Genomic DNA, 11,587 nt, shown 5'->3' with positions numbered 1-11,587 from the left:
AAGCCAAATACTCAGAGCAGAAGCTGGCCCCGCCCCCACCGGAGTCCCCGCCCCTACCGGGATGGGCTATCAAATCAGATGTACATTGTACATCATTGCAAAATTCAAACGAAATACATTAAGTATTATTTAGCTCCTTTCTCTGTATATGTTGTAATATGCTACATGCAGTGCCACTAAAAGAGTTCATTCTCTATATGTAGTTATTCAATCATGTTTGTACGGATTTTTTACTGCCACATTTTATCTATTAGTTGCACTGCCTGCAGTATAAGTGTTAAAAATCTATTCTCAGTAACTCGAGGGACAGTGAACAGCCGGAAATGACACTGGGCTTACATTGTCTTGGCTTAACCCTAACAAGCCTTGTTCAGTGCCTTTGAAAATATAACTTTTATATTTTGAAATGAAGTCGAAATGCAATAACTTATTTAATGTAAAGTTACCAATGTGGTGTTGTCAATTCCAAAGTCTGCAACAAAAACCTTAACTCAACCAACAGTAATATGGTTAAATGAATCCTGTTCATTGTACGTGTCATTAAACAATTTGATCTGTTGAACGTGAATTAACAAATGTCTGTTTGTGCAAAGTGAATGGAAATAAACAGGCTGAACAAAAATAGTGAGAGAAACATAAATAATGCAGTAACTTTTTTATAATTGCATTATTCAAGTTCAATCAAAAAGAAAATTCTTAAATAGGTCATGCATAAATACACAATAATTAAGATAATTAACATTTGGTCCACACCAAAGTCCGTTAAGGGAAGTTGTGCCACTCGGCGGCCATCTTTCCGGTAAGTTATTAAGTAATTCAAACAAGACGTGATAACGATACAATCGCCGGTTAAAATCATAATTACGTGACATATTTAAAAACAACATTTAAAAATGACATAAACTGTACATTAAGGTTGGTTTCCTCTGTTCAAATTGCTCTTAAAAACATTTGTGCATGTCGCTTTAGATACTATGCATGCGCAAAGCTTCGCTAGAGCGGCCAAATTGAGCGTTTTCGTTCTTCCCCATTCATTTCAATGGCAGTGTCATTTGGGGCAGGGCCCTTCAGTACATTGGATGGTTTTCATTCAGGTTTGGCTAGTAAAATCGTTGCATCCCATATTCTTCATCTACAATACATGAAGCATTTTAGATACATACATACATTATATTTTGTCTTCATTCATCATTAAAGTACTTTATTCTCTTTCCCGTTCTCATACACCAAATAAAATTTTCTCCATTAGCAGAATGTTAGTACTGCCCCTCTAAGCACAAAGGGTGATAACTCATCGCATAACATCAAGGAAATCAAAATGAATTAATTCCTATTAATTCTGACCCGCTAAGGCCAGCAGCTATCAGAAATCACCCATTTGTTTTTTCATATTCCTGTAAGACGAGAGTCAGCGGCGGCGATGACACACCGGCTCAGAGCTTAGACTGGTGTAGGTTGCCGCCGGGATACCCCGGCTGTGCGTAGAAGGCCCATTCTGCCCTGGGGTTGGCGACCCCTGCGATAGGGGCCTGTATGCAGCAGGGTGGGATGTTGAAATCATCGACCACCTTCAATGCATCATCTTTTACTGAACTGCACAGCTCCAAAAGCTTTAAAACAAGCAGACCACAATCACACGAGGGTTAATGCAGCACAAGCATTACACAAACAGAAGAATTAAGCAACATCAAACAGAGCGGCACTGAACATCAGCATTGTTGTAATCCAGCTGCTGTTATTCAGTATTCAACAGCACTGCCGTTATACAACAGTTACGTTAAAAAACAAGTTAATAGAATAACGGACTCTTTGCTTTTTAACTATCAAATTGTGTAGTACCGGCTTGTTGGCTTTGCTGTAAACTAGATTCGGTAAATTCACGAGCTAAGTGTACCACATAGATGTAAACATACATTTGTTGAACATACTCTGTTACTTGGTCTATAGCAACCCCCTCTGGTGGACATAAATGAATGCTGCAACAGAACGGCATAAAACAGAAACACTTTTATCCCTTAAGTATTTATAAGATTCATATTTCTTATACTTTACAGGGTGGTTTCCCTGACTAGGTCTTAGTTACATTAGAACAATTAAGTAGTTTTTATAAACATGACTTCTGTGCGTTTTAAGACGAAACAATAGCACTTATGTACTTTAAGATGTGTTCGTGCGAGCTGTTTTCAGTTTAGACAACCGGTCTAGAACCGGTCGTTGAGGAACAGTTTACCCAAGTACAAAATGTGTTATCATTTACTAAAATCTGTATCTCAATTCTTTGTTCTGATGAACACGGTGAGAGATATTTGGAATAACATTGTCATAGTTCTTGGACCCCCTTGACCACCATACCAGAATTGCTCTGTTGAACACAAAAGAAAATATTTTGAAGAATGTAGGAAAGCAAACAGTTTTGGGGCACTTTTGACTATTTTCATTTTTCCTACTATGGTGGCCAAGAACTAAATAATTAATCTATACAGATTTGGAACAACTTGAAGGTGAGTAAATGATGACTAAAGGATTTTCTTTAAGCTCTGTACAGGAAACCCATACAACTCACCACCATAGTTTTCCAAACTAGGGCTATTACGATAACAGCCTTTTACTAGAAGAATGTCATCGCAACAATGTTATCAAATTCATCTTTAATTTTGTGTTTTCAATTTTTCTGGCCAATGCATCTCACTTAAAGGGATGGTTCTTCTAAAACTTCAAAAAACTCTATCATCATGTTGTTCAAAGCGTGTATGTGCCTCAAAAGAAGATATTTTGAGAAACGTCTCAAGTGGTTTTGTGTCCATACAATGGAAATCAATGGGGTTCAATGTTGTTTGGTTATCAACGTTCTTCATAAAATCGTCGTTTGTGTTCTGCAGAAGAAAGAAACATTACACAGGTTTGAAATAAGAATATTTATCACAGAGTAAACTACTCCTAAAAATGCAGAAAGCTGAGCCGTTAACATCAAAATAAAACAACAATTTCTTTTTAAACCTTGACCTGTCATTTCAACTACCTGTGTACAGATTGAGAATCATTCGTCTCCTGCGATCGCTGCAATTGCCTTTCACATCAGAGTCAATTTATCATCCTGACACCTCAGATGCTTCTAAAGTATTTCATGAGCGCAGATGAAAGACGTGATCTTGCGTATGATGACTTTTATAACCTCGCACAGTGAAACCCCCTCATTGTTCTGTTTGAGAAACACTCGCTTATCTGTTCAGCGTTTACGCTTGAAATGTGTTTAGACATGTTTTGCTCAATAGCCTTCTGTCCAACGAAGAGCCCGAGGTATGTCTGACCTCTCTTTCTCCTGTCTGTCTGTAGCTAAGATTAAAAAGTAACTATGTGAAAAGAAGACATGATTGATCTAACAAAAAACAGAGATAAGGAAAGTGTATAAGAGGTGGGGGGGGCAGGAGAATAAACAAAGTAGGCGAGATAGACGGAGTTAAAAACGAAAAACGTCAACCTCATCCGGTTACTCATGATGATGCATCTCTGCTGAGATACAGACAAAGAAAGTAAATACAACAAATTAAAAGTAGCGTATTTATTAGGGATGCACCGAAGTGAAAATTCTTGCCCAAAGCCGAATAACAATTAAACACTTGACCGAATACCGAACACGGCTTTTTGTATTTCTTCTATTTATTTAGCCATTTTTTTCACTATTGCATAAACTGAATGGCCAAAATTCTTTTCAATATAATACAATATAACTTAAAATAAAATTGAACAAAACAAGTAGGCTAAATTAAAACAAAAAAAATGTAGCCCTCTCACTTGAATAGCACATATTAGGCCTATAACTGACTGCTGCGCTGAAAGAATGTACTGTACTCCGTACCCTACGACAAAACACTTCATTTAAAAGTGTCATTCAACATTATAAGCTAAAAATATGAATTAAAGGAAAATGATTTAAACATCCATGCCAGCAATTCTGACTAACAACCATTTCAGTTCACGTCTCTCCTCCAAACTCGGCTCACAAAAGCTGACTGTTTTCTCAGAAGGTGCACATGTAGACAAGATGCACAGAACACACTTTGACAAGTTGTTTAGTTCGGGGAACTGTGTGCACGTGACCATTGTATGATGTCAAAGGATGTCACGAGCGGCGGGGCTACTGTCAGACCGCCCGCTCCAAGTTACCGGCCGGTTAAGACGCTTTCATTCAGAAACGCTGTGTCTTTCTCTGACACTTTAGATCCACACACCGCCGACATGTTCACTGCGTTAATAAAGCCGTCCCTCTCTCTCTCTCTGCGCTGGTCGCTGCTTGATCATATCACACAACATTTCACTTATTTGGCCGAACATGCTTCTTTTGCCATTTTCAGTTGCCGAACATGCGGTGCATCCCTAGTATTTATTGTGCCATTAATGACACCACACCAACCTGTACAAATAATGAGAGGGCATTGTGGGTGGATGCAAGGCTGTTCAGAGATGTTTTCGCAGGTTGCTGTGACGTTGCCAGGGTGTAGTTATGGTATTCTGTGTAGTTGTGTTAATAGGTTTACTGGCCCACATCCCCAAATCTGTTTGCTAGACACATCCCAGATCCCTCCACAGGCTCTCACATCAATGAGATTAAATGGAGAGCTGATGGAATGTTTTCATATATCTCGTGAGAAAAAGAGTCACAAGTGTCATTACAGTTTGAGAAGAGACGTCAACGATGTGTCAAACTGAAGTCAGATTTGTCAAATCTGCAATCAAAAGTCAAGATTATTGAAAATCTCAATATGAACTCTCACCTCTAAAATCTACATTCACTTTACTCCTCCACGCTCTTATTACTCATATTTACAAGCAATTTTTGAAAAAACATTGAGACTAAATTGATAAATGAAACCCATGCTAAGAACTCCATCAAATGTTGAGCTGTGAATGAGCAATACCAACATCTTCTGGTGCAGTAAATGAATCATAAATGATGTTTGCCTAAGTAAACACCATTGAACAAACTCTGACGTGCACATAAGGGTAAAGAAGATCAACAAGGGCTGTTAAGACATGCTGAAACACTTACACAGTATAACCTCTATAATGAACTAAAACAGGGTATAGCACCAGCACACAGTTATTGAAACGCTCATTCACAGAAACTGAGAGAAGTTCTGTGAGGGGAATGAGGGTATTTACAGAGGAAATAAACTCAGACGTAGCCCGAGGCAAATGTGTTAGTACGACAAAAGCAATGTTATCATTTACATTGTTAGTAATGAAAAGGGTTCACGTAGAGAATATGAGGCTGGCCTCTCACGTGTTTATTAAAATTACAACAGTGTGATTTATTTCTGGCAATATATCAGAATAAAAAATAAAATTCACAATTTGTTTTTTTTACTGCGTTTAGATAGCAATGAGCTCAAATGAAGAGTTTGTTTCCAAAATGAGATCTCGCTTAAAAATGTGTTTTTATTGTGTTAGTTAGCTGTGTTTTTATGGCTTGAAACAAAACAAACCAACTGCAGTTCGATTGATATTAATTGGAATGCACAATAAACTAAGTTTATAGGAAATAAACTCTTCGAATGGAGTTTCTACTGTATGTCAACATATCAAAGTCTCCATTTCTTACTTTGCCAACAACTGACTCATTTGCTTTTATTTTTGTGCGGTTCGAAAGAATAAATATCTGAAACAAAGCTGTTAAAAAATCTGAGAAGTCCATTAAATCTCCTGAGCTTTAAAGAAATGACAGAGCAACCACTGGGCAACTTACAAACGTTCTTCGCAATGACTCATTACTCGTATTACAAGATGCTTATATTAAAAAAAGCTGCACACTGACTGTCTGTGTTTGTGTGTTTTTAGTCACTGAATCATGCGAGTCTGTCGACAAATGTAATGACAGGAGTGTGTTTACAATAGAAGTCATTCTAAAGAGCTGGAGCCACACACAGAGAAATCACACGTATATGCTAGTACATTATCAACAGATACTGTCCTCACAAACCACACACACATGCACGCACACACACACACACACACACACACACACACACAAGCATTGTTATAGCAACTAACAGGTCATGGGTTCGAAACCCATGAACACTGTGCATTCAAGCTGCACGTTTTGCACTGCAAGTCGCTTTGGATAAAAACATTTACCTTAAGAAAGTCGTCCTGAATGTTTTGTGTCATCACAGCACAGAATAATCTTTCATGTAGGTCTGAGATTTTCTGAGAGTGTCCTCAACCTTCAGATCAACAACAAAAACGTCATGCCAATCGCAGACCGGCAAGCGCATGACATTATTTGCATGGATTACTTTGCGGCCTGGAAACATGCAACGATAGGCAAAGATGGTCCTGCTTATCTTTCCATAACAACTTTTCATCTTGTCCTAGGCGTGTATCTTTAACTCAACTACTCCAACCCAACCAAATATACTAAACTAAACTACTGAAAAATATACGCTCAATATAACTTGAGCTTTGGTTAAAACCGTCTGCTAAATGACTAAATGTAAATAACTAATTGTTTATTGTTTAGAAGTTGCTCTGTCATCACATTTAGAAAGCAGATGGAGACGTGAAAAACACTTTACAGTAAGGTGCTGTTTGTTTACAGCAGTAAATGCATTCGCTAACCATGAACAATTTCGTTTTTCAGCATTTGTCAATCCTTGTTAAAGTCCCCTTGAACCGGAAGATGAGATCGTTTTTACCTCCGTTTTACCTTCAGAGTAAAATGGAATTTCAAATGAGAAAAATCGTGGGCGTGGCTTCTATCTTTCTCTACGATTTGATTGGATGTATAATAACATAATTGCATTTTTAAATGGAACCGGCAGGAGACTGACAGTTGAAGGGGAGGAGTTTAACGGATGCTCCGCCTACAGGACAGAAGTGCATTATCAGATTTTAATTGAAGATTATGAGGGTGCACAATTTTAAAAAGAGATTGACCCACATGGATAAACTATTTACAATATCCGCTGCAATGTTTCATGAAAAATAGGCATTGTAATTTTTTATTTCACCACGACTTAACTGTTAGTTCATGTTAGTTCATGGTGCATTAACTAATAATTACAGAAACGATGTTTGATTTTTAAAATATTCTAGCAAAAGCTGCAATTAACATGAACTATGAGTTAAAAAATGCTGTAGAAGAATCGATCATTGTAAGATCATGCTAGCTAACACACTAAGGCTCCAGATCCACAGAGGCGCTTTAATGCGACTGAAAACGGCGGTTGCAGGCGCTTGAATGGCGTTTTTTTCCAAGCAAAGTTGCGTTGGTTACTATGATACGCTGAGCCTGAAAGAACCGCCTGGCGCCAGCACCGAGCCTGAGGAAAAGAATAGCAGCTGCCGGCGTGGACACAGCCCCCAACTAACTGTTAACTGATAGCACCTTATTGTAAAGTGTTACCAAATAAATGAGTATCAACTCAGATGTCTCCCATAGAGAAATTAAAATCGCTATAAACGAATCGACTGCTAACGTACGATAAGAGTATGAAGCTACAAAATGAAATCTGCCTTGATGATGAAATAATGAAATTTCAGTTGTGACTGCGTACTTTAAATCACTCTCTTCTAAATACCTAGAAAAGATTACTGGGGCTTTTTTGTCAGGAAACACTGAGTAGCAAAGAGATTTGCAAAGTTTCCATTGCTCTGCATTTTACCTCAATGCTGTCTATTGCAAAACAAGACATACACTACATACTTCAGCTGCTTAGTGTCACTGAAATGTTTTTCACATTTTGAAAAAATCTTTGATCTGCGTGCGTCTCAATGTTTAAAATGAGAAAAACTAATATGTTTCTCACATTACAAAGCACTACATGCTTTTGAAAGGAATTCGACTTAATAATATATAGGAAAAGCAGTCAAGAAGAGCTCACAATAGATGTGAACTCCTTTACACGTTCAAGAAGCATCTCAGGATAAGACGTCAAGAAATAAAGGATCACATGACAAGAGCACATTTCTTTAAATTATAGGCAAACACGTTCGATGTTGAAGTCTGAACTATTGATACAAATATAAAGAATGAGTTGGTGTCCCTAAACCTTATATATCGAGAATATAAATAAAGAGCTCTCATCAGTGGTTTTGCTTTCCCATGGGTGTCAGCAGCTAAATATAAACATAAGCGGTGGGGTTATTTCTGTGTGATATTTTGCAGTCTGTCACATGATCATTTATCTTCAATAAGCTATTGAAAGCGTATTACAATAGTTCATATGAGCGCGCTGAAAGGAACCGTAAGCACATGCCTTCAGTCACGTGCGGCGGGCGCTGTAGTCGGTCCGGGGTGGATGGGAGAACAGAGGGGTTTGTTTGTACAGAGTGAACGGCTGTGTTGGGTTTGTTAAAGTGGTAAACACGTGGTAAAGCACCTGCTGACTGCATACTGACAGACTGGTGTCGACTCGGTTTCTGTGTGGGAGAACCCTGACGAGGCCGCCTGGCTGTTTAATCGCAGCTAATTGTGAACAACTGAACACTTTATGTGTGTGTCCGAGGTGAACGGTAGGGTGGTCTGTCAATAGCACCCCTAGGTAGTGTGCACATTCTGACGCTCTCCGGCTAATGAGCAAAGAGGTTCATAAAGAGATGTACTGTAATCTGAAACGGTCTCAGATGGGCAACAGACCTTGAAGACTGGCAAGACTGGCAGCGTGTAAAAAATGGTTGGGTAAAACATGGACTAACCCAACTATGGGTTGAAACAACCCAGCATAGGTTAACTTGAAGGCATACTTCACCAAAAATTTTTAAATCTGTCATCATTTACTCTCCTTCTAGTTGCTCCAAATGTGTATAAATGTCTTTGTTCTGATGACTCCCATAGTAGGAAAAAAAATACATTTTGAAGAATGTAGGACAGTTTTGGGGCACTATTGACTACAATTGTATTTTTCCTACTATGGGAGTCAACGGGGGGCAAAGATCTGTCTGGTTATAAGCATTGTTCCAAATATCTTTCTCTGCGTTCATGAGAACAAACACATTTATACACATTTGGAGCAACTCGAAGGCGAGTAATTGATGACAGAATCAAGTATTACTTTAAACCCAGCAGTCAGGTTTGTCCATATTATTTCCCAAAAATGGTTAAAAACAATACAGGATTTTCAAAGTCTGATGTGTCCGATGGGTTCCTGGTTACCTGACTGCGTATCTGTCTGCTGGCGTTGGCGTTCAGGTAGTTGTGCTCCAGGTACCACGCTCTCTCCTGGTACACCAAACTAGTGCCGTGAAGAAGACAAAACTGAAAGAGAAATGAGAAAAGGTGACACAGAGCCTCAAAGAAACTCATAACTCAAATGGTAGAGCATTACGTTAACATGACAAAAGTGGTGAGTTTAATCCTAGTAAACATGAATATTGTTGTTAATATTATTTGAAAAACTAACTGAAAATGATAAATGTTTCCTTAGCAAGTTGAGACAATAAAATTGAAGCAAGACCTAAAATAAAAATAAACCAAACCTATAAAGCAATATTACAAATAAATAAATGAATAATAAAAAGACAAAAGCACATAAGCAAGTGACTAAATGACCATATTAAAATATGAAACTAATATAACTCTGTCTGTAACAATGTTTGGGGTAAATCTGAAAACAGCAGAGCCCGTGCAAAATGAAACCATCACTAGGTCTCTCTGACAAAATGTAAATGGAAATATTTTTTTTCCATACGTAAAGTACCCTACACAAGCGTGTAAGCAGCTTGAGAGAGTACAGGAAGTCATAGTGAAGATGAAGGGAATGGAAAAACTCTAGCGGTACGAGCTAATATCTCCTCCACAGAGGTGAGGCAAAAAGCAAACCACCCATAAACATCAAAGCTCTGGACAGGAAACAACACAACGTGCAGAACGTTCAGCTTTAAAGCTTGGACACTGAGAGGAAAAATTTGGCTGCAGTTTTAGCAAAGAGCAGACCAGTCGATCATTTTTCATAGACAATGTGAATATGAAGAGTTTATTTTCAAAAAGAGATAACTGTGTTTTATTATGTTATCATGTTTTTATTGTTTAGTTATTATGGTTTAAATAAAAACAAACCAACTGCAGTTTGATTGATATAAATTGTAATGCACACAAAATAATCTCTTTTTGGAAATAAACTCTTCATACATAGCAATGGCCAACAAGCGTGCTCGTTCTCTTTGTGTTTCGCATTCTTCCTCATATGCAAACCAAAGAATTGCAACGCAGACTCTTATCGGTCCAGTGAATGAGGGTTTGCCTGAGAAGGAACTGATTTGTTCATAATTTTTTCGCCCTCATGTTGTTTAAAATCTGTATGTGACTCGTTCTTCTGTGAACACAAGAGAAGATATTTTGAGAAATGTCATGGTGGTTTTGTGTCTATGCAATGGGAGTTCAATGTTCAATGTTGTTTGATTACCAACATTCTTCTAAATATCTTCTTTCGTGTCCTGCAGAAAATACGTACAGGTTTGGATGGATCGATGAGGACCAGGGTTGTACAAAATTCAGAATTGAATGGAGAATGACCCCTAAATTCCAATTCAATTCTTGAATTTGAATTAGAATTGAGATTGCAAACAGGAAGCTGAATTGCAATTCAATTTGCAGGAAGTAGAATCGAAATTCCAGAAAATTCAAAGAAATTGATGAAACATAATTGAGAGGATATTTAGTGTTGCAGGCAAGACCTGAACGATGCCGCCTCAATGACAAAACATTTGAGGAACTGTTGACTATTAGATAAAACAACGTTACGCTGTAAAGTACTTTAATAAATGATCATTTCATTTGATTACTTTGAAATGAAGATATTGCTGATAATTCAACATTAAGGGAATGTATGCTTAATGTTTGTGTCCTGATTCGTGTCATTCGCATCGCCTACCACTAGTTCACATCTTTGCATTGACTTTGTATGTAATTTATTCGCGTTTGGTGTGAACCCCCCCATTACGCTGCTTATTATAAGACCTTGCCCGCCTTTTTTAAATTGTAATTAAATAACCGGTACAGCACTAGTAGGGTTTTCAACACAGATTTCTTTTCTTATCGCAAACCAAAGAATTGCAGCACCTCTGATAAAACACTACACAATGGCACCTTTCAAGTGTTTCTGCAGTGTTTACATCGAACAACCACTAAACACAACTTAAAACATTTATCCATGCGTTCAGTCAGTTTAACTTGTCAGAATGAGGAAGGATCACGTGTCACATGACTGTCGAACACAATCATGATCCTCAGCCCCAAAACAGCGGCACAAGTTTGAAGAAACAGGTGGAAGTGAGGTTTTCCTGTTCCTCACCGTTGCGCTCTCTCTCGATCACACGACTGGCGTGACAGCACACCTCATGACCGTTTTCTGTGATTTATTCACGTTATCCTCTCTCCAGAGGCCCTGACAGCAGGTCTCAGATCAGTGCGGTTCTGCTCCGCTGCTCTGATGTTCATATGACTGCAGGGCACATGCTGAAGAGTTCTGTTGCTGTGTCATACCTGTGCCATTGAAAGTTAATGTGTATAACCGCTCGTAAGCCACAACGACTGACTCACTACCTTTGTTTTACCATAAAGCTGTGCCACAGACACTTATTATCAAATTCA

General features: G+C 38.3%; 2 protein-coding genes across 7 annotated transcripts in view; one reads left to right on the top strand and one right to left on the bottom strand.

The window, feature by feature from the left end:
- Positions 1 to 11,587, top strand: part of lhcgr (luteinizing hormone/choriogonadotropin receptor) — a 63,051-nt gene that overhangs the window by 16,399 nt on the left and 35,065 nt on the right. The gene's annotated exons all lie outside the window — the stretch shown is intronic.
- The window catches only part of acoxl (acyl-CoA oxidase-like), a 30,531-nt gene continuing 19,507 nt past the window's right edge, over positions 564 to 11,587 (bottom strand). For 2 of the 6 annotated variants that reach the window (XM_079472812.1, XM_079472813.1), the window contains exons 18-20: positions 9,152 to 9,253; positions 6,133 to 6,221; positions 642 to 1,610 (exon numbers count right to left, since the gene is read on the bottom strand). In XM_079472812.1, coding sequence (XP_079328938.1) covers positions 6,165 to 6,221; positions 9,152 to 9,253 — 159 coding nt within the window. In that variant the 3' untranslated portion in view covers positions 642 to 1,610; positions 6,133 to 6,164. Of the gene's footprint in view, positions 1,611 to 6,132; positions 6,222 to 9,151; positions 9,254 to 11,288; positions 11,480 to 11,587 lie in introns of those variants that run through there. The other 4 variants (XR_013787561.1, XM_079472811.1, XM_079472810.1 and 1 more) reach the window with 4 other exon arrangements.

The sequence above is a fragment of the Barbatula barbatula genome (genome assembly GCF_947034865.1).
Source record: "Barbatula barbatula genome assembly, chromosome: 14".
Taxonomy (NCBI): domain Eukaryota; kingdom Metazoa; phylum Chordata; class Actinopteri; order Cypriniformes; family Nemacheilidae; genus Barbatula; species Barbatula barbatula.
The sequence above is the reverse complement of the archived record's forward strand: the minus strand, read 5'-3'. Positions and strand labels throughout refer to the sequence as shown.